General features: G+C 37.7%; 1 protein-coding gene across 4 annotated transcripts in view; it reads left to right on the top strand.

The window, feature by feature from the left end:
* LOC117410191 (islet cell autoantigen 1-like protein) overlaps nt 1–22,376 on the top strand; it is a 33,736-nt gene extending 11,360 nt beyond the window's left edge. For 3 of the 4 annotated variants that reach the window (XM_059032124.1, XM_059032125.1, XM_059032123.1), the window contains 9 exons: nt 1,808–1,933; nt 3,231–3,329; nt 6,182–6,264; nt 10,118–10,164; nt 10,310–10,372; nt 10,810–10,932; nt 12,271–12,522; nt 12,734–12,847; nt 20,756–22,376. In XM_059032124.1, coding sequence (XP_058888107.1) covers nt 1,808–1,933; nt 3,231–3,329; nt 6,182–6,264; nt 10,118–10,164; nt 10,310–10,372; nt 10,810–10,932; nt 12,271–12,522; nt 12,734–12,847; nt 20,756–20,871 — 1,023 coding nt within the window. In that variant the 3' untranslated portion in view covers nt 20,872–22,376. The remainder of the gene's footprint in view (nt 1–1,807; nt 1,934–3,230; nt 3,330–6,181; nt 6,265–10,117; nt 10,165–10,309; nt 10,373–10,809; nt 10,933–12,270; nt 12,523–12,733; nt 12,848–20,755) is intronic. The other variant, XM_034016649.3, reaches the window with a different exon arrangement.
* The last annotated feature ends 1,473 nt before the right edge of the window (nt 22,377–23,849 follow it).

The raw sequence follows: 23,849 nt of genomic DNA, 5'->3' as shown, positions 1-23,849 counted from the left end.
CTCTCCCTTTCATATTCCCAGAATGGCAGTGCACCATATGAAAACACTGGGGGAACACAGTTTTTTCAGAACTCGTTGCCCTGTGGGATCTTTATTCCCCTCACGCTCCGTCTGTTCCATGTTTTGACTGAGCTTTGTTCCTGCAGCTCTGAAGCCAGACTGTGCTCTTGTTCGCAGATCTTCCATTGGACTTCCCTTTAGGTGGAAAATCTATATGTACAAGGCTGCTGCAGATTATTAAACGTGAGTTCAGGGTATTGCTAAGGTCAGCTTCAGGCACTGTTTTGTGCTCTGGCTGTTTTTATATATATATATATATATATATATATATATATATATATATATATATATAAACCCTGTTCTATAAATAGATATATTTATTCATTGTTAGTTTCATAATGTATCTTTCATTGTTGATCACCGATGATCCATGTATTGAAATATAATATAATGTACAAAGTGTCTGTGGCGCTTAGGCAACATAGACATCACATCTCGCTCCACTGCCATATCACACACTCCAAAGAAATGCTTCACATAATATGCCAGTCTGTCCCTGGTAGTCCATTATAAATGTGGCAGTCAAGCTTTGGGGTGTGAACCTTTTAAATAAATAAATAAATAAATAAATAGATAATAATAATAATAATAATTTAAATACACAAATTTTATAAATGTTTCAACTGAGAGCCTCCGATTGAATATATTGTTTCCAGTAGGTTCCTTTTTATGCCAAGTTTTATAGTTGATTTCTGCTGGGACTCCAGTGAAAGGTGTAATGTATTGTATTTTGTGCTGAACAGTGCTGTCTGAAACGCCACCTGCTCCATCCTGTACCCGCTACCATACTGTACACTTGTCCGGTCCAAGTACTCTGATAACCCCTCTCCTGGAGAAAACACCCTCTGAATTAGGGGAGAGGACCCTGAAGATAAGATTTGCCTCATGAATGCTAACTGTGTCAGTTTTTGTAATCCTGGTCTGCCCTTCAGACATCTCAACCCTTCATGCACTTTTAAATGTCAGTACTACATAGGAAGGTAGAGTAATGGAATAGATTATAGTGCAGTACTACGTATTCCACCTTCCTCAGATCTATACTGTAGTCTTCATACAGCATGAGGACAGCAGTGTGTAATAGTGGTTAGGGCTCTGGACTCTTGACCGGAGGGTCGTGGGTTCAATCCTAGGTGGGGGACACTGCTGCTGTACCCTTGAGCAAGGTACTTTACCTAGATTGCTCCAGTAAAAACCCAACTGTATAAATGAGTAATTGTATGCAAAAATAATGTGATATCTTGTAACAATTGCAAGTCGCCCTGGATAAGGGCGTCTCCTAAGAAATAAATAATAATAATAATAACAACAATTTCTGTTTTACGGTTTGGTACATCAGATGGTATTGAATGCATAGATTTTTTTGGGGGGGGGTGCTTCATTACAATTTATAATGGTTTTCTGAGGGATGGGTTGACCTATAAGGTTCTGTAAAAAATGTAAATGAAGCTGAATATTGTTTTATTTAATAACATGGATCCCTTGCTGCCTTTTTTTTTTTGTACATATTTTTACAAAATAGACGCTCACAAGTACTGTTAGATTTTAGTAACCTTACTATACAGCAAAAATCTAAACAGCAGCAGTATTTAGATCTTGCACCATTTTGGATTTATTTAAATAAATATCATGTCCCTTCAAGCTTTTATGGTTTAAGTTTTATTGAAAGGCTTACTGCAGCACCAAATAAGCAAATAAGACAAGGCGTTGCTAAGACGCACCTTTGACGTTGGTCTGTTTCTCCCTACAGGTCCAAGTGCAGGTGAGAAACACCAAGACACAGTTTGATAAACTGAAGAATGACGTGTGCCAGAAAGTAGACGTTTTGGGAGCAAGTCGCTGCAACATGCTTTCACATTCCCTTGGCACCTACCAGGTAATTAACATGGTGGTTTTCATTTCTTCAATTAGTTTTGTTTGCGGCTCAGTAAATTGCAAGCTTTGTCCCCTGGGCCAGAAAATCACACGTGCAAACACTGCCTGCGAACAAACAGGATAAAATAAAACCAAATGTTTTGTGAGACTTTAAAACCCCTGTCTAATCTGAGTTGTAGAAGGACTTGTTGAATAGAAGTATACTATTGTCATTATATTAAAATGTTTGTCACAGAGAGATACCTGGTACTTTCAGCAAATCTCCGTTCACTATATAGCCACACCACAACAGAACTGCTAAATAAATTGTGTCTATCAAAACAGTAAACTTATTAAAATTCAAGGTCTTGGTGCCTCAGTGATCTCTTCCATTATTTTAAACTTTTTGGCAACAGACAACTGGAAAATTCAGGAGCATTTCTAATCATTGAGTGACAAGTTTTTTAAATATGTTCCATATCTGCTTTTTTTAATTATTATTTTGTATATATCTGACTACAAATTAAACAAAACAAATATTCACTGACCAAATTCTTTTCAGTGTGATCAATCTAATTAATTAAGGTTATAATTTTTTATTTTTCATGTAAAGCACAAGCACTGTGGAATCATGTGCAGCTGGCTTTGAAAAATGATTAAAAAAAAAAAAAAAAAAAAAAAATTAAACTTATCTGTTTGGTCCACTGAGGGAGGTTTTCTCCAATGTGGAATCTTGTTCAGAAAGATGTATTTTATCCCTATGTTGCATACCGTGAAACCATAACCGTGAAATACTCTAAAACGAAATAATTTTAATATATTTTTTATAACCAACTAGAGTGTCTAGTATACTGCACAAAAGCCTGAAACAAAAAATAATAATACATATTGTAATATATACCTAGTGTCAGGATAGTAATAAAGTACTTCACCACAATCTGTATGCATAGCATGAAGAGTAAGCTATCATAACCAATGTCTATTCACAGGTCATCAAAACTGCACAATTACATACGTATGACTACAAATCTATTAAAACAAAAAAAGAAAAAAAAGCAGTCCTGCAATATGATGACGACCACTATATCAGATTAAATTTCACTTAATGTAAGGGTCAGGAGACTTTTTGCTTGATTTAGCGTAACCTTTAGATATATCAGCCTAGTCAACCTATGATGTGGTTTTCATTGCAGAAAGCAGCATGATTAAGGGGGCAGAGTGCGTAAAGGAAGCTGCATGTCTGCAGATCTTCCAGATAGAATATACTGGTACATATTAAATACGTGTTGTCTTTCTTGCACTCCTCCTCCCCCTCACAGACCGCACAGCTGCACTTTTGGGAGAAAACAGCCCAGATGATGTCAGAAATCCAAGAAGATTTTAAAGGTTACATACCATATGAGTTCACTACTCTAAAGGTAAAAAAATAACTAAATCATGTGTCTTGGCTGGGGCTGTTCTAATCTCTGGTGGGTAAAGGACACAATTCTGATCTGAAGGTTGCATGCACATGGATGGATGTCTATTTTGAACACTACAAGCAGAACTTTATTTTCCCCAGATGAAAAGTTTAATTTCTGTGTTGCAATAAATGTCTTTCCTTCTCTCATGGCCCTGATAATTATAGCATTTTTTGTAGAAAAATGCACCTAAGGGTTAATACTGTAAAAAAAAAAAAAAAAAAAAAAAAAGTGACTCAAACTCTTGCTCCAAACTTGTATCTAATCTCCAGGGTATGGGTTCTGATTGTTTCGGGGGAAGTTGCTTTCACTATATAGCTTGTTTGTTTTATAATTACACCAAAAGTGTCTTCATCTTTTACTTTTTTAGCCATTTTCATAGTTTGTTTTTGTGCAAATATGGTCTTAATGACATATTCATTATTATGTTTTGTATGATGCAGTCTATTGCATTTAAAACTAGTTTGTGTAACATTATAGCAGGCCTACTTTCTCTTGCATTAAGAATGAATGAAGGACTATTGGCAAGGGCTCAATTGGCATGTAACTGGGTTTGCTTGCATGTAACATGATTGATGTGGCTTGACCCTTACAGTAATCATAGACCCTGCTCTAGATCTTTGTATTGGAAGGGGGAGGGACATTTTACACTTACACTTTACAGTCCTACAAAAAATTACTCTAAACACAGATTTAAAAAAAACAAACAAGAAAAACGATGTCATTCCATTTTCTTATTGAAACCCTGCTTCTGATAATATTTATTTTGCCATTTCACTCCTCACCATGGGCTAGTTCTCCGGGGAAATCAAATAAAATTAAAGATGTTCACTGGAGAGAGCTAAAATATTATTCAGCTTGCTGTGAAAAATAACCTATAAACACAGTATATTCACTTATTACAAAAACACTCATACGTGGCCCACAATTATACTCCAAAAACCATAAGTGCAATTTTAAGAAATAACAACTTTATTATTCTCTATAATAACCTATAAACTTCTGGAATTTAAAGAAAACATTTTCATGACTGACAGTTTCCTGGTGTAAACATGCAGAATCTGTTAACAGTCACTGTGTGAATCAGCAGTACTGGCTGAAAGAATTGCCCTCTGTGGAAAGCTGTCAAATGTAGTGTTGGTTGCTAAGCAGCCCAAACCTTAATTAGACATTTGGTAAATAAACCATAATTAGACATGCCGCAAATTGGATAAAGGACCTTTTTTTTCTTCTTAGTGTTTCTGGGTTGTAGCACGCTGTTAAGAGGCATTTCATGGGCTGGCTCAATGTCTGCAATAAATAGTCTGGAATGCTGTTTAGTTTTTGTGGCTGGCTGAAGTAATACTCAAGCTATTCTTCTGACTTTCAAAGTGTAGCATCATGTTCTCTATTAGGGTTGATGTGGCCATCATGCTTTTAATCTGTGATGTTTTGAAGCACAATGTTAGTATACATTCTCGTTCTGCAATGTTAACTTATGCCCATTGTTCCTAGACAAAAATGGCAGGTATCTGCATGAAAAGAATGCATCAGTGTCTTACAAAACTGGGCTCCATTGAGTGCCAGATTAATACTTTTTTTGTCCATGTTTAATACTTGAGTGTTGGGTCTCACACAAAGGTGTTTTCTCAATTTGAGCAACCATTAACCTGGCACACTCAAGTGTTCATTACTTTAACCCTTTCAGTCCTGAATTCTTTTTGTCGAGCTGAAGAACAGTGCTTTAAGAACTCTAAACAGAACTAAGATAAGGCGGGACCTTGAGGTCCCACCAGGACTAAAAGGGTTAATGGTTGTTGGACTGTGGGTTGAACCGAAGTGACCATTTTATGCAGTCATAATAAAATGCATGCTGTGTGAAGCATTTACAGCTGTCTGTGTATGCTTTACTGATTTGTGGATGAAATATACATATAAAACCCTTTTAGTGCAAGTCTACTGCACAACTATTTATTTATTTATTTTTTTAATTTAGTCGTTGCCAATTAGTTTTTATTAATTTCTCCACAATTTGAAATGCCCAATTATTTTTAGGCTCAGCTCACCGCTACCACCGCTGCGCTGACTCGGGAGGGGCGAAGATGAACACACCCTGTCCTCCGAAGCGTGTGCCATCAGACGCCCGCTTCTTTACACTCTGCAGACTCACCGTGCAGCCGCCTCAGAGCTACAGCGTCGGAGGACAACGCAGCTCTGGGCAGCTTACAGGCAAGCCCGCAGGCGCCCGGCCAGACTACAGGGGTCGCTGGTGCGCGGTGAGCCGGGGATACCCTGGCCGACCTAGCCCTCCCTCCCCCCGGGCGACGCTCGGCCAATTGAGCGCCGCCCCCTGGGAGCTCCTGTCCATGGTCGGCTGTGGAATAACCTGGATTCAATCTCGCGACATCCAGGCTATAGAGCGCATCCTGCACTCTAGCAAGTGCTTTTACTGGATGCACCACTCGGGAGCCCCCAGCACGACTATTTTTTGACAAATAATTTCTGGGGAGGTAATATGAGAAATATGACGCTGAATATGAATATGAATGGTCATAATTAAATGAATATAGATCTTTCTAAATGCCCTGTACAACACCACACTGTCCCAATACTGCTGCCTCTCTAACATACCTTGACTAAAAGCAGCTTTAGATTGAAGCTATGAAGATCCATGTTTACTCTGCCAGCCAATGCTATGTTACCTGGGGTCAGGGATGTAGTGGGTGTTGCTTGTTTTTGAAAATAATATCAGAGGCTTAAAAAAATAAATAAATAAATAAAGACTGGTGTCAAAACATTTTTTTTTTCTTTTTATTCTCTCCTAATAACAGGGTTTACAAGACCCACTGGGCCAGTTAACAGAAGATCAAAAAAATGAGAAGACTGAGGATTCAATAGCTAACGACCTAGATAAGTAAGCAACTAAAGCATTCAAAAACCTTACTATTTTAAAAATGGCTGTTAAAGTTGGGTACTCGCGTATTAGTGACAGAAATTTCTGTTGAAACCTGAAATTGTATGTGTTTGCAATCCTGCCACCAACACTGCCTCAACTGCCAATATCTCATAAATATGCTTGCTACTTTTCTTTATTAATCGGTAAAGCTCGTTAAACGTCGAATTCCCCAAAAAATATGAGTTCAACTGAAATAGATTTATACAGGATAAACGTTGGTAAAACCACTCGCTGTTTTTTATCATCTTTGTGCAGTTTTTATACTTACTGTCTGTCCCGTCTCTCTTCCGCTCTGAATGGCTAGGTATCGCTGTCAGTCAGTGGTCTGTTAGTACTGTGGTTTCACTGTCACTGTCATTTCACCCTGTTCAGACAGCTCTCATTGCCTGAAGCAGCGCTAGAATGCTCTCATTCGTTTAAATGACTGTCAATCATTAGACCGGCACCAACTGTGCACTTTCATTTGCCAGCTACAGGTAAGGTGTAGGTTAACTTTTGCTAGATATGCGGTGACAGTTAGATTTTAAAATGTGGTGCCGATGAGTATTGTGCAGAATACCCTGACTTTGAAGTGAAAACTGTAAAGAAATGTGGGACAGGAGATGAAAAACATATCCTGGTATGTAACTGCAGAGGAGAAGTCACCGCGCAGGCAAACAGAATGGTTGAACACATGCAATCACAACAAGGTAATAAAAATACTAAACTGTCTTGAAGTACAATGGAAGCTTGTTTGTTGAAAATGCAGGAAAAAACAAGAATCCGGTGGTGGTTTCCCTCATGATTTAATGCGTGGTGTGTGTTTTGAAGCGATTCTGCTCCATGCTACTAGTTGAGGGAGGTGTCCTGGAAACATGGTATCTGAGTCCAGCTGTGAGAGGGGGGAAGCTCAGACTCCGAATAATAAGTGCAAGTTAGTTCTGTTCAACTATCTGTTTTGTTCTGTGCATATTTTTACTAGTAAATGTATGCTATAAAAGTTTGTGTAATAAACATTTATATGCTGCATTTTCTGCAGTTAATTTGAGACATTTTTTTTTTAATTGTGTAGGATCTTTATCTATACAAGGCATAGCTCCGCATTGACCAAACGTCATTTCAGTTTGAATGTTGTATTAGAATATTGGTGACCAGGGTTTGGTTGCATTTGGAATAATAAAGGGGCTTCGCAGTGGCATAAACAGTCAGGTGTTTTTTTTTTTTGTTTTTTTTTAAAGCATGAAGGTCGATTTCACCCATTCTCTGCTTGAATTGAAAAATTAAATAAAAAATAAAAAAATCGATATTATTCGTCGATTTGGCAAAAAAATAAAAATCGAATAGTAGCAAGCCTACTCATAAAGCATTTCAGTGATAAACACCTAACGCTTCAAGATATCGGCGTCATACTCCATACATAACTATTTTGTGATTCTCTGTGTCAAGTTAGATCGTGGGTCTCCTACAAGAAAAAAATCTACATTTCCTGCAAGTTATTAGGGTGATGACTTTATTTGCCTGGTTTTATAAACTGCTTGCTACACAGTATATGTTGGTGACAGGATAGCTGAGTCATGATGATGTCCCAAGACCAGGAAGCGGACAGACATAGACAGGTACTTCGGGTGAAGGCGCTGCTGTGCCGTTTTTATTCAAAACAATAATAAATAAAAAGTGTAGACAAAAACACTGCTCGCAGAGCAAAATAAAACGGTTATACAAAAATACTGACACCCAAAAACCACTTGCTTCCTGCACATGTAGCAATTGTTTTCTTTCTGTTTTTACTTTCTTTCGTTTTCTCTCTTTCTAATCGTTTCTAATCAACCTGGAGATGGTCACAATCTGCACAGGGTTTTTATATCTGCGTGCTCGACAGTCACTTTGTCAATAATCACTGACTGCCAGACACGCATTCTCACAAGCTGTCTGGCAGAGAACAGTTGCTAACACCGCCTCTGCCAGACCACACTTAAGCTGTACAACAATGACATCAAACCACCACCTTCGAATCACCCGTTCTAAACCAAAACAATACAGTATTTACAATACATTCAGCTGTGCTAAATAAACACAACACAACACAATACATTATTTGCAAGCAGGGCTTTGCCCTGCCCCCTAATTATGTGCAGGGCTCTGTTCTACCCTGCCACAGTGACTGTGACATTTACCACTTACCTAAATGTGACTTTAGGTTTTTGCTATATAGAGACAGTATATTTTGAGTTACAACAAGCTTTTATGTGTTCATTTTCTTTGATTGTGATGGACTGTGCTCATCATTAAAGGAGACTTCATTGTTCTTTGTCCTATTTCTCTTACACTGCTTCCTTTTCAATAGACTCTTTTCATCACCTTCCCTTTGCTATTATGACTGTTTCCAGTTCTATGTTCATCAAAGATGAGGTTCATTTAAGAGCGCTATTTAATCAAACGTAAGTAGCTTCTACCATTAGCTAAAGGGCTGTCCATAAAGGATTCGAGAGGGGTCGTTGTCTGCTTGGATTCTTTTGAGGTCTGTTTTAATGCACTTAAACCTTTTTTTCACTCTGAATAAATATTAGCTGAAGGTATAAACAATTGGATTAATAAAGTAATTGGGTGATGATATTTGCGTTCTCCACCATTTAGATCCGTGTTTCATAAAAATCACCCATGTTGTTATTTCTGTGCGCCCGGTGATCGATGGGCAACGCAGCTAGTAGACACCTAGCATGTTGTATTTCAAAGTTAATCGGAGGACTTCCAAAAACAGATTATTTTCACCCATAATGTACTCTGCAACAGATATCCATTATGAATGGCCCGCAAAGGTGTTTAGCACAGCGATGTTCTTTGTACAAAACTAGTTGGGGTAGCTTCTATAAATATCCAGCTATGGCCAAAAGTTTTGCATCACCTTATAAAATTAACTAATTTTGCTTCAAAAGTTGAATGAAACCTGCTGAATAATGTCACTTTGACATATTAAAGTAATTTACTGCTTTGTAGTTTTCCATTTAATTAAAAAAAATAAATAAATCTAACATGAAATACTGTACTATTATGGCTTCCGGTAGAGTTTTCATTTTGTAGTTTCTTTGCTTACATGATGTAAAATAAAATATATAAATTTATATCTATATCTATATATTATATACAAGAATCTATTTTGTTTAATTGTCTCAATCCTAAAATTCTAGGTGATGTAAAACTTTTGGCCATCTCTGTAGAAAGATATCATGTCTCTCAGGTAAGATGAAATTAGTTTGGGGTAGCTGATGTTCAACTGTTTAATACAGTAGTCCAAAGGAGACCACTGCAGTTCATTATTGGCACATCATGTATACTTATCTTAAATCTGGGTGTGTATGCAAACCCATAGTAACTAAATGAACTTACTGTGGGGACACTTTAAAGACATATCTCACCCAGAGTAATGTTCCTTTGGTGTTTTGTATTCCAATTCTACATTTCCTGTTTTCAGAACAATCCTTTTATTTTTATTTTTTTTGCTGATCAGATTATTATACTATGCCAAGTGTTACACTGTGAGGCAGTTGCCCTACCATTTCCATTGAGCTTTTTTCTGCAGTTAAATCCAGTTCATACTATGCTGGATGGTCTTTTACCAGTAGTTAACCTGTTAGTAGTATTATTGGATGAATCAGTTTTGAAAATGAGGGTTTAGAAAGAGAAACTGTCACTGACAGGCTGTCATTAAGGCTTCTTTTAACAACTTTAAACTCTTGATGGCTGTTGCCTTACTGCCAACTTCATCCCTGGCACCAGGGCATGAAAAAAAGCTAATTAACTTGAAATAACCTTTGTGTTGTATTTGTGATTGCAGATTGATTTCACTGGATGAAGAAAATCCCACAAAATCTGGAACCGATGGTAAGAGGAAAAGCACCAAGTTTTGCCTTTATAATATATTCTGACTAAAGAATTTCAGCAAAAATATAGACCACTTTATGATCGTTTTAGTATTGCTTTGCTTGTGTGCCATTTTATTTGATTTGTCCTTCTATGTGTGCTGCAGCCCAAAGTGCCGACACCCAAAGCAAAGACAGTGACAGTTCCTTATTCCCAAGCCTTGACAGTGGTAAGTGACTGACAACCACAATATCTGTATGCACGAGAAATGCTAAATCAGCAAATGCAGCAAAAGCCAGAATTTATAGCTGACATAATCTTGCTTGCTTTAAATAGAGCACTTGTTTACATGTATGTGTATTTAATTTCACAGAGATGTTGAAGCTATACAATAATAATAATAATTTCTAAACAACCTTACTTGTGACTGCCAACTCCTGCAAATGAGTTTTTTTCTTTTAGATATTTTACATTTAAAGAGTACGTTTTTTCAGAATAATTTATTTAGGTTTAAGACTGTTCCCTTAACGTTTTGCAATGTTGTTTGCAATCAATTAGAACAGTGAGATTTAGTTTTACAGGCAGGTTTCTAGTGCAGATGTAATGATAGCAGCAGTGTGTTAAAAGCCCAGAGGAGCCTTGCTTATTGCTGGTTTAAACGAACAGACGGGCAGAGTGGAGTGGGAGAGACGACAGCAAGCAAGGCTGACCAGGATCTGCCCCTGAGCCCCACATCACTTGAGGCAAAGCGAGCATCCAGCAGTGAGGTCAAGCAGTTCAATGAGACGGGTAGAGACCAGAGAAGCATTTTTATACTGTGCACTGGTGCTGCTTGAACAGGTTCTCTGCTTTATGGGCACATGCGTCTCCTTTTTCTGTTGCTTGAAATTCAGTGCTGTGGGATGGATTTTTGGTTTTGTTTGCAATATAACCAATCAGAACTGCCATTTCATCTAGAGGGTCTCTGAGGTTCTTCAAATGATAACTTACCGTAACTTTAATGGTAAAATACTATGTCCCATACTCTACCCAGTGCTATTAATTGAACAGTACAAAACGGAGTAAGGGTTAGTAGTGTCTTGCAGTCATGTGTAAAGTCATCTTTACAGTCTTTGTATGTGGAAACACAACTAATTACAACATTATTTAAGGGTACTTGCATATTTCTAAACTATCTCTTCAAAGTATTATTAAGAATCAACATAAAGTTTGCACTTGTTTCTTTGTTTTTGGAGATGAATCCCAAATACATACCGCTATATCTTATCTCCAGGGTCTCTGGTACAGGTTGGACAGAGAGCAGTTTTGTAACTATATACAGTACTACAAACTAAGCACTTGGCTCAGAATAATCTCTGTAAAATATTAGTGTTCACACAGTTCTGTCCTATCAGTTTAGTATGGATTTGGTCCCAGTCTCTAAAGTTGTATAAAGAATAACATATTTTCTTGTCATGGATGAAAGCCAATAATAAACTAAGTAGATTATTAAGAAGGTCAACCCCAGTCATTATTTAACAGCATTCATGATTGGGGGTAGGCAGGGAGTATTTTTTTTTTAGTGTATGTATAGAATGTGCTGCCAAGAGATGTTGTAGCTGATGATTCATTGGGATCTGTCAGGAAGCGGTTCTGGGAACTTAGTTATTAGGAACTGAAAAACCATTGATGGTCAAATGAGCTCCTCTAGTTCATTAACTATAGGCTTTAGGCTTTTAACAGCTCCCTGATGATACAGCTGCAAAATGCATTTTGGTATAAAGGAGTTTTCATCTACCTACCCCGGTGTGTACAGGTTTCAGAAACTTAGCACCAGTCTGCTACAACTGGAAGCTTGCTTTGACTTCAAGGGTTTGTCTTTTTTTTTAATGGAAACAATTCATTTGTAAAAAATTAAATCCCATTTTCTATACCAAAAATATAAAAACTGTATTTTTTTTTTTTTAAATAATCTATTTCAGGAAAATAAGAGACCCAACTTTAAGCTAATCAGCAGATAATTTGGCTGGGGCCTGGGGTGGAGATTATTAATTACAAAGGTTAAAAATCTGGGCCCCTGCTGTTGTATAACATTGAAGCTACCACCCTGTGTATACTTCTTGACATCATGTTGATTTGTCTCTTCAGTCCCGAAGGACCATTTCGCTGACCTCCAAGAAGGAGAGGATTCCGACAGGAATGACATGTCCTTCCTGAAGGACCTGCTGAGCCCGGGGCCTCTAGGGTCTGACGAGTTCAGCCGGGAGTGGAATAATGCATTTGGAAGCTTTGAGCCCAGTCCTGCCCCAGCATCCGGACCAGCCTCATCACCAGAGCAGCCTTCGAGCCCGACCGGATTCCTCCCCTCCCAGCTCCTCGATCACAGCCTCAGCGCAACAGGTGATTCTCCATTGTTGTCTGCCTAGATTGTTATTTGCCAGGCTTGTAAACTAACAGTTTCTTCTTTTTATATAGCAGTCTGGCATCAATAATATATTTAAGGAATTTGCACTTTAAAAATCAAATGTACAATGACGGGAATCTGTGAGCACAATTGCCCCTTGCCTGCTGGGATGTGCATGTTTCTTAGAGTTTTCTGCTATTCCTGTAGGTTGGACAACACCACCCATGTTTCAAGCACAGCCCATGCAGACCCCTCGGCCCTCGTCTCAGCCGGCGATCCTGCCAGTGCCTCACCAGAACTTGCCAAAGATGCCACAAAAGGGTAAGAGCTTATTGATGACTTCAAGTACTATAATAACTCTTTTAAAGTTTGTGATGGGTGTCTAAGTAAGCTAGATGATGATATTTTGAGAGATAGATGTTGATTTAATTATCAGGTATTGTTACGGGAACAAAAGATATCCCCCATGCAAACAGCATCAGATTAGCTTTTCTTGTGAGGTTTAAAATAGTCTGATGTAAAAATAATACAGGCCACAGATGGCCCGGTAATCCTTTTAGAGTGTAGTATGTTCTGATTAGGCTGATTTAATCCTTTAGGTTCATTATAATGTGATTTATTGGAAAATGCTACAGTGCATATGGTTAAGAAACCATTATGATTTAATGTTGCTTGTGCTGTAATTCATAATTTTTTCTATTATAGTGTTTTAGAATTAGACCTAATATGTTTAAACAGAATACATGGTTGTAGGGGGCCTGGGTTATACTATGAAAAATATAATAATAGAAGCTTGCTGATGATCAGACCTCCAGCAGATTTGCAAAAATAACAATTTTATAAGCACTTCTACCTAGCACCGCCAGGCACGTCATTTTGACGCGTATTCCAATACAGTGTTTTTGTATAGCCTTATGACTGGGTACTCCCCCTCCCTGTGCATGTTTTTTTTTTTTGTATAGCCTTGTGACAGGGTACTCCCTCTCCCCCTCCCTGTGCATGTTTTTTTTGTATAGCCTTGTGACAGGGTACTCCCTCTCCCTGTGCATGTTTTTTTTTGTATAGCCTTGTGACGGGGTACTCCCTCTCCCTGTGCATGTTTTTTTTGTATAGCCTTGTGATGGGCTACTCCCCGTCCCTGTGCATGTTTTTTTTTTTATAGCCTTGTGACGGGGTACTCCCCGTCCCTGTGCATGTTTTGTATTATTTTGTATTATTATTATTATTTAAAATGCAGGGTGGACAAAAAGCTGTCCGCCATTACTGTTGTTATTTGTATTTTTGTACTTTACTTGTGAGACTGCGTGACTGTCGGCTGGTAATTATTTAATTAGCTGACAGTCACGCAGATTTATTAAACTTGTGCAAACTGTGGCCGAGGGGTTAACAAGATAATTACGAGCCAATTGATCCCTCGGCTATAATATAAAAGACCTGCAACTTTGGCTGCACTGGAGGAGTGTGTACAGGCGGAACGAAGCGTGAGCTGTGAAAACTGTTACTACGGGATATAACAATTGCTGCGTATGCTGGTTTTGCAACCAGCATACTACTTGTTGCTTTTTTTGTTCCGTGTTTGTTTATTTTGGCCCACGTGCTGTTTATAGCGTTCATGCTGCCGCCAGTCATCGCAATCAGTGAATATAGGCTGTTACTTAAATTATAGATCGGTTCATATGTTTGCTCGTGTATTAGTCGACCCCTCCAACTTCAGGATTGTGTTTTGGGTTTAAATTTCTCGACTTGTACTCGAGCAAATACGGTAATGATCGCAATTCCATTATTTTGAGTGATTTATTGTTGTTTCACCACAAGGTGGCAACAGGGACTCTTTAGTTGGATTTTTATTGAGGATGCACATGGCTGATTGCAATGGTTGTGGTATTAGATGTTATTAAGGTTCTCGAAACTACCATACCGTATCGTTTCAAAGCTTTAAAATAGTTCCTGCTGCAGTTAGTTGGCACATTGCTCAATAGTAGGAGAGCATGGTTTGACAAAGAAGGGTCCATTGAGAAGTATTACATCAAAGCTCTTGACATCAAACTTGTAAAGGAAATTGATTTTTGCTTTTTTGTCAGTTTGCAGTGAGATATACTGTAGGTTGCACCAAAGTAATCCTAATGTTGACTTCATTGTACTAAAAATGGTTTTGGTTTAGCCTTGATGGGTAGTCAGGTTTTGAAAGCCTGTTAAAAAATGTTGGGATAAACTTTAGATTTTTCATGTTTTGAATATTCTCTAAAAATTCTAATGAATTTGCAAAAAAAGCGCAATCTAGTTCACTCAATGAAAAAGTTGTCTAAACTCTGCTTTGCTAAAATACGAATGCTAAATTGATTCCAAAATTTGTGTTCCATTTAAAAGAAAAAGATACTTCTAGTATAAACTTAAAAAAAAAAAAAAAAAAAGTGTTCAATTAACAAGAAAGCAAATGACCAACATAACCTGAATGAACTTAGTGACTGTCTCCGAGTTTAATGCAGCCGTTTTAAAGGGTTAAAATAAACTGAAGAGCGTACACGTGTTCAATTTGACACCATTATCTTGGAGCACATTTAGGCCATTAATCATGAGTAATGATTTGTAGTCCACATGTACTAGCTTGGTGAAGTGGAGAGAGGTTTGTCATATATTCCAGCAGACAAGACCACTGTTTTTTTTTTTTTTTTGTGTAGCTCCTTGTGTAAGCGAGCTTGACTTTTTTACAACAGCAGCATCTGTTACCTTTTCCTTTAGAACAGGAGTGCAAAGGGTCAAATCAGTCAGTTCATAATTAAGCCTTCAGTTCATGTGTCTTAATAAGCTGTCTGTGTTTGCATAGGCCCATAAAATAGTACCCTCATATTATTGCAGATTCTTTAAAATGTACCTTTTTGTTACATAATGGTACCATGGGCCAACTGGGGTGAGAAATGACTCTTCGGTTTGTTATCACTGCAAGCTATTCATGAGGCTAAGCTGTGAATGCTGGTTTCAACAAGGCCCCGCTCAACGGTTCGTGTGAACATTTTTGTTTCACGTTCACAAAAGCACCACGTTACTGGAGGAGTTTTGTTTATTCAGCGGCAACATTGCAGTTTGTGTCTGCTGTCGGCTGCTTGCATGGCTGCACGGTTTCAAACACCCCCCACCCCCACTCCTCGTTCATTACATCTCAGCGAGCCTGCAGACATCACTTGGCACTCTTTCGAAGAATAGCAGGGTTGCTCTAATGAACTTTTCACTAAAATTAGATAAATGTTTCTTTGTCAGTAATGTGTGTGTTCTGAGTTCAATAAACCTCTTCCTTGGATTAATGAACCAATACTCTGTAACCCGAATACCATGACATTAAAAACACATTTTGCAATATCTGTTTTATTGCAAACAGAAATTGACGAGACTGCATTTCATATTGTAGAGCAAAACAAGAAAGAACTTGTCAGTCTCAGTAGAACAATGAAATGTACAACAAAAATAAACCCCCACATAGCTAAATCATAATGTACACACGCAAGTAACAGGTTTCATTAGTCTAACAGTAACTGATACAGCCAAAATGAAAAACTGTTCAGTGGATTGGTGCATTAATATTACAGCAATGTTACAGTTGGCAATAAAACTCACCCCAACCTTTCAGTATTCAAGATGCTCTGTCAGTGTTCTCCTCTCATTAATTTTTCAAGGCCTAACTGAGGGATGCATTGGTATTTTAATGGGAGACTTTTTGAGTTAGTTGGTTATTGTCTGCAAGTTAGACTATATATAGTAGAAGGATATGTTTTGGATGTATCTGTTGTATTAAAGGGAAGTTCTCATTTGAGGTTAGTATATATTTTGTATGCCATTTCTCACGTTGTACTGTACAAGGAGATCTGCCTTTGATTTTGTGAATTAGCCCTGTTTTTTAATCTTTGTTTTATAGCTTACTGCACTATAGAAATCAGTCAGCTTGGGTTAAGCAGTGATTGTTAAAAATCATGCCTTTGCTTGTTAACTGTCATGATACTTAGAAAAGGTACATTTTGGTACAGGAATAATTTTAAACAAATTTAAACCGGTTCAGCGATTTGATCAATACCTATTCAGCTGATTGCCCTCTAGACATTCACTGGGAGAGGCTTCAGTGGGAGCCTTTGGTTTTTACTGAAGCTAGTGCTGTGCAAGCATCTTGTGCCCTGGCTCCACAGTGCAGCCAGCTGTCTCCTACTTTCACTATCATTGAGCGAGGAGTGTTACCTTTCCTGCTAATGGCAGTGAAGATCAGTAGAAGACTGCATCTCTAGGATTAGGGGCAGACCCTGGAGGAATTGGTGAAAGCTGGGATTCCAAGCTGCAATCTTTAGATGTGTGATCTCATCCCTTTGCGGTGAATTAGGGGTTTACTGGAATTGCAGAGGGAAATAGCATTACATAGGATCCCCTGGAGGGGAATCTGGTCATAGATTTCACTTTTGAAAGGGTTCAGCACAGTGCAGCTATGCAGATTATGTTACCTTGTCTGTCAGTCTTCATAATGGATTTGATAACCTTTAGAAACTGTTGAAGGATGAAACTCATTTGCTAAGGAAAGCTGGTGTCCATCATATTTACAGGAAATAATTCATTTTTTATAAAATATATTGCATCACAAACAGCTATTGATAAATAGAGTGTCCTCCTATAGACCTTACATGTCTGAATTAACTTTTGTGCTGAAAGGTTTGCTGTCAATAGTCATTTATCCTTGGCTTAGACCAGAAATAAGAAACTCATGTGACGTTAATCATTGAGGAATGGTCACATACGCTTTTAGAACGGTTAAGGTACAGTAGGCCTTGCATTTAATTGAATTGGTGTTGTCTTGGTTTCCAATAGTAGGCCTGCAATCTATTGACATTGTTTAGTCCTGACCCCATAGGTTTAAACAGAGATTGTTGTGATGGTGTGGGGAGCCAAGTGTATTTGTATAACAGGCATGTATGAGGGGGAAAAAAAAGAAAGAATGCACTTTACTGTGCCTGGCATAGCCTGCCTGGGAGTTCAGTTCAGCCTAAAGATAGTCTGCTGTTCACCAGCTATCAAGTAGTGGGGCGTGTTCTCAGATTCCTCAGTAATAGGAGGTGCCCCTGGGGTGAAGACAAGGTATCGCAGATCCAGCACCAGCAACCACAAAGCTGGCTAAGGATCAGGGGCACGAATCAGCAGGTACTAGCTGTGGGGAGCCCAGGGTATCATGGTGATGTTTCAGGCCTTGATTAAGAATCCAATATCAGACTAGTGGAAAGTCTTCTGGAGGCCCGTCATGATGTACACAAGTTTAAATATTCACATTTTTAATTGTTGACTTATTGCGTGTAAAGAATGAACGAGTGTTAAGACAAAGGCTGCGAGTCCAGACTTTACTTTGAGTCTGTGCACGTTCTATCTGGAAAAACTTGGTTGGGTGTGACACTGTTCTGAGTAACACACACAAATAACATCAGCATCAAAAGTTTTGTTTGTAAAAGTTCATTGGTAAGTGGTTTTGCCATACTTGGGTGTAGTCTGTGTAGAGAAGCAAGTACACACTAGGGCTTCTAGTATTTGTAAAATGTGTGTTAACTGCAGTAAATTAAACTGTACTGTTTACTTTTGGTTGTGCCGAAATTTACAAAATAAAATCAAGGGACTTTCTCATGCAGTGAAAAATGCAAACCAAAATTAAACTATACGGAAGTTTACTCAATTAATTAAATGGATGATATTGATGAAACGGTTCATTTTATTGCTGCTTTTTATGAAAAATAATAATAAACTACAAGTTCAAATGCCAAAGTCTAACATAATATGGTGATATGGTTGAAAAATGAAACTTCATTGTTTTAGAATGGTCAGCTACATGTTCTGTGTAATGACTTCCATTGTGAATATGTCAAGACTTAGCTGTAATCGTTTTGTATTTTAACTGCATATTTTTTATTGTATTTAGCAATGTTAATAATAAATTATATATACAGGGAGTTCTTCTTAAGTTCTTAAACAATGCTATATATATGCAGAGTCGATCATTAAAATGGACACCATCATCTAAGCAGGAATAGGTCATTCCTAAATGAATTAATATATATATATATATATATATATATATATATATATATATATATATATATATATATATATATATATATATATACACACACACACTACTGTTCAAAAGTTTGGGGTCACTTAGAAATTTCCTTGTTTTCGAAAGAAAAGCAAATTTTTTGTCCATTAAAATAACATCAAATTGATCAGAAATACAGCGTAGACATTGTTAATGTTGTAAATGACTATTGTAGCTGGAAACGGCTGATTTGTAATGGAATATCTACATAGGCGTACAGAGGCCCATTATCAGCAACCATCAGTCCTGTGTTGCAATGACACGTTGTGTTTGCTAATCCAAGTTTATCATTTTAAAAGGCTAACTGATCATTAGAAAACCCTTTTGCAATTATGTTAGCACAGCTGAAAACTGTTGTGCTGATTAAAGAAGCAATAAAACTGGCCTTCTTTACACTAGTTGAGTATCTGGAGCATCGGCAATTGTGGGTTCGATTACAGGCTCAAAATGGCCAGAAACAAAGAACTTTCTTCTGAAACTCGTCAGTCTATTCTTGTTCTGAGAAATAAAGGCTATTCCATGCAAGAAATTGCCAAGAAACTGAAGATCTTGTACAACGCTGTGTACTACTCCCTTCACAGAACAGCGCAAACTGGCTGTAACCAGAATAGAAAGAGGAGTGGGAGGCCCCGGTGCACAACTGAGCAAGAGGACAAATACATTAGAGTGTCTAGTTTGAGAAACAGATGCCTCACAGGTCCTCAACTGGCAGCTTCATTAAATAGTACCCGCAAAACACCAGTCTCAATGTCAACAGTGAAGAGGCGACTCCAGGATGCTGGCCTTCTAGGCAGAGTTGCAAAGAAAAAGCCATATCTCAGACTGGCCAATAAAAAGAAAAGATTAAGATGGGCAAAAGAACACAGACACTGGACAGAGGAAGATTGGAAAAAAGTGTTATGGACAGACAAATCTAAGTTTGAGGTGTTCGGATCACAAAGAAGAACATTCGTGAGACGCAGACCAAATGAAAAGATGCTGGAGGAGTGCTTGACGCCATCTGTCAAGCATGGTGGAGGCAATGTGATGGTCTGGGGGTGCTTTGGTGGTGGTAAAGTGGGAGATTTGTACAGGGTAAAAGGGATCTTGAAGAAGGAAGGCTATCACTCCATTTTGCAATGCCATGCCATACCCTGTGGATGGTGCTTGATTGGAGCCAATTTCCTCCTACAACAGGACAATGACCCAAAGCACAGCTCCAAACTATGCAAGAACTATTTAGGGAAGAAGCAGTCAGCTGGTATTCTGTCTATAATGGAGTGGCCAGCACAGTCACCGGATCTCAACCCAATTGAGCTGTTGTGGGAGCAGCTTGACCATATGGTACGTAAGAAGTGCCCATCAAGCCAATCCAACTTGTGGGAGGTGCTTCAGGAAGCATGGGGTGAAATCTTTTCAGATTACCTCAACACATTGACAACTAGAATGCCAAAGGTCTGCAAGGCTGTAATTGCTGCAAATGGAGGATTCTTTGACGAAAGCAAAGTTTGAAGGACACAATTATTATTTAAATTAAAAATCATTATTTCTAACCTTGTCAATGACTATATTTCCTATTCATTTTGCTATATTTCCTATTCAAACTCATTTCATGTATGTTTTCATGGAAAACAAGGACATTTCTAAGTGACCCCAAACTTTTGAACGGTAGTGTGTATATATATACATACATACATATACTCTTTATGTGAAGTGTGGCACCAGAAAGTGTAATGCATTTAATGACAAAAAAAAAACAGACCGTTTGTTGTACTCTAGGGTTGGAGAAGCCTTTTCCTTTCAATGAACCCTCGGAAAGAACCTTTAGAGGTCATGCATATTAAGTTTGGTTACTCTAATGGCTGTGGAACATTGCAACAGAACCCTCTCTGGCATTTTACAGATGAAAAGGAATCCCAAGCAGTGTTGGAGATGTTGGTTGTTGCAGCATTGGTATACAGGTATCAGAGGTACTATATACATGGTCTTCATGTTTAGATCAATTGAAGACACTTAGATCTCTCTCTTGGTAGGATTGGAGTGCATTCTCAACTCAACGGACCAAAAATGTGAATTCAGGACCTGTGTATTTGATCAAGACATTTCTAACCAGCTTTTTCACCTCTTTTTACCACCCATAGCCTCAAAGAGCGCTCCTCGAGACATGTCGGCCTGGTTTAACCTGTTTGCTGACCTGGACCCCCTTTCAAACCCGGATGCCATTGGCCGCACTGATGATGAGCTGCTGACTGCCTGAAGAAGATTGTGTCCCACAGTCAGACGTGTGTGAAATTGCTGTTTTAACACCATCAGTGCTGTGTACCACAGGAATCGCTGCTTTCCTGAGGGGATTGCACAAATAGACATCAATTTATTTCTTTGGGAGTGGGAGCATTTTTTGAAACCAGTAATGCTGGTGTAATCAAGATGCCAAATTAACAACCTTCAGTATTATACTCTCCCTATACTATCTTTGTGGTGGTAGAAGATATAATATATAATGTAGTTAACAAAAGGGAAACATTTGCTAATCAAATGTTCAACCTTGCAAATGTCTTGCTTTCATGAAGAGGTTACAGTTAACATTTTTGATCCATAAGTCTGTCACTGAAAGAGCTGTTCTCCAGCAAGCCATTTTGATATATCCCACCCATCCGTAAACCTAGGAACAAGAAAGTGCCCCCATAAGGGATGAATTAAACCCTGTATCACTGAGGTTTCCTTATTTCTACTAATAACCCAAAGAAACACTTGCATCCCTAAGAAGTGGTATTCTTGGTACACAGCCTGTGTGTTGTCTGTCTATATGCAGAGTTATTTACACTTTCATGTGTGTATGTTGTATTGTTTAGAGATACCGTTTTTTTATGCCTTTTCAGTCCATGGGGTGCTTTGCTACTCTGAGGCAAGGATATTCCAGCTCTCTGGGCTTCACTCATTACCACAGAGGTGTGCTTCTGGTTGAATTTTCCTGTCCAATCTGTGTTGAGGATCGGTATAGATTCTCTAATCCCTTCCAAAACTTGTTTCTTTCAGGAAACCTGCCTTGATGTAGATGACTTTTTTTTTTTACTCAGATTTATCCAGGAAAGTTTCCAGAATGCACAGTGACTGGCTAAACATCTGGCTTAGTAGGATATTACTAGCTTAATATTTAAACCTCTCTGTTGTGTGTGTGTGTGTGTATACTTTTATAAATCTAATTAAAAATAAACACTTACCATAAATCAATCAATAAAATATTACACGCTAGGTCATAGCATAATGCATTAACTATAACTGGAACATGGTCTCATAACACACATCGAAACACTGGACTGAAAAGGCATACCGATATGTTTATGGATCATTTGCCTTTTTGGTTCTTCTGTGTCTTCAAACAGAGAAACTGTGATTTTAACTGAAATGAAGCAATTCACTAAAATAGAACTTGAAGAATACAACAGCTGAAATGGTATTTTAGAAAAGAAAACTTTTGTGACCAACGTTAACCGTTTCCCTGTTTTCATTACCGAAAATACATTTTACATCCCTCAGTAATACATCTGCAGTTACAGGCTTCTGATGACTCCTTCAGAGCAACCTGCAAAGACAGACACTGACTCAATACTGTCTTACATCAGTGAGTACCTCCTAGTTCTGTATAAAGAGGGAAGAAAAAAACACTAAATATTGGCTAGACAAGACAGCGTTGCTGAGAGCAATGAAAATATCATTGCTTTTGTATCTTCTCAGCTAGATGATGTAGTAATAGTAGTGGTTGGGGTTGGGGGGGGGGGTGGGGGGGGGGGTCATACAGTTTGTTCTTAGGACAGTAACCCTTATTTTTGTGGGAATTGCTTTTTATTTCATGACACAGGTATTACCTGGCTGCTGCAATCTTGAAATTGAATGTTCCTTCCACTGTGAAACAAGTGACAGGGTGCAGCAGGAGGATTTGTAACTTATACAATTTTAGAGGCTCAGACTTTGGAACTACCAATTCTATAGATTATTATTAGCGTAAAATAATGCAACTGTATAGATGCACAGGTAAAAAAGGGATCTTAAATCTCACTATATATATATATATATATATATATATATATATATATATATATAAAATCGGTAAATCTATAGATTAACCAGTAAATGTGTAGATTTACCAGCTCAGTGGTCAATGTATAAATAAGGAGATGGTAGTAAACAATCTCTTTTACTTACATCCACGATCACTGTCTGGCAACAACAACAATTCACAATACAAAACAATGTTTTGCCGGCAAAATGACGTAGCCCACTATATGATTCTCACTAAAATGCAAAACATGTGTGCACTTAGGTTATGCTTTTTTCTAAATGAGTTCAACTTAATACTAAATCACACTTAGTAGAGGCATGCGTTTTGCTGAAGAGATGTAATTATTACCATACCTAATGGTTGCCCTATGGTCACTTTTAAAATAAAATCGGGAAAGTGTATTTTTTTTTTTTTTTCAACATAAAGCGAAAGACAAGTGGGTAAAAAATCATTAGAAATAAAACCAGAAATCTGTCTCTAATCATGTCTGTTTATAGGACCAAACATTAATACATGGTCTCTGCTAAATACATTTATTATTATTATTATTATTATTATTATTATTAATATTAATAAAAATAATAATAGTAATAAAACAATAATAATAATAAATAATAAATAAATTATTAAATAATAATAATAGTATTGGAAGAAGGGATGTAGTGAAGTTATTTACCCACGTACAGTACCTAAAAGATCTTACAGAAATTTAAATTTTTTAAAATTTATTTTTATGCCGTTAAGCTCCCTGATGTTACTTTATTTCCGAAATCACCTCAAATGCTGAATTATTATAACTACCATCTCCTTAGTCATACATTGACCGCTGATCTGGTAAATCTACACATATACCGGTTAATCTACAGATTTACCAATTTTACACATGAACCGTAACAATATGATTTCTTCAGTATCGTGGACCTTGGATGAAAATTTTACTTCAGGCAAAGGATGTTTTCAAGAGATATGTTTGGCCATTGATGCAATTGACACTGTTAAGTCATAGTTTTAATTTATAGATATCATTTTTTGTTATGCTTTTTCAAGGCAATAATGGATCCAAAACTAAAGTCATGAATCTTGTGAAAACATCAAATATACCTATTGTACAAGGAAACTGTGTGTACTGCTAGATTCTTACAGCTAGTCAGTAATGCACAGCAGTTCTACATATG

This window comes from Acipenser ruthenus, chromosome 10 (genome assembly GCF_902713425.1).
Source record: "Acipenser ruthenus chromosome 10, fAciRut3.2 maternal haplotype, whole genome shotgun sequence".
NCBI lineage: Eukaryota > Metazoa > Chordata > Actinopteri > Acipenseriformes > Acipenseridae > Acipenser > Acipenser ruthenus.
Note: the sequence above shows the minus strand (reverse complement) of the source record. Positions and strands in the feature narration are given on the sequence as shown.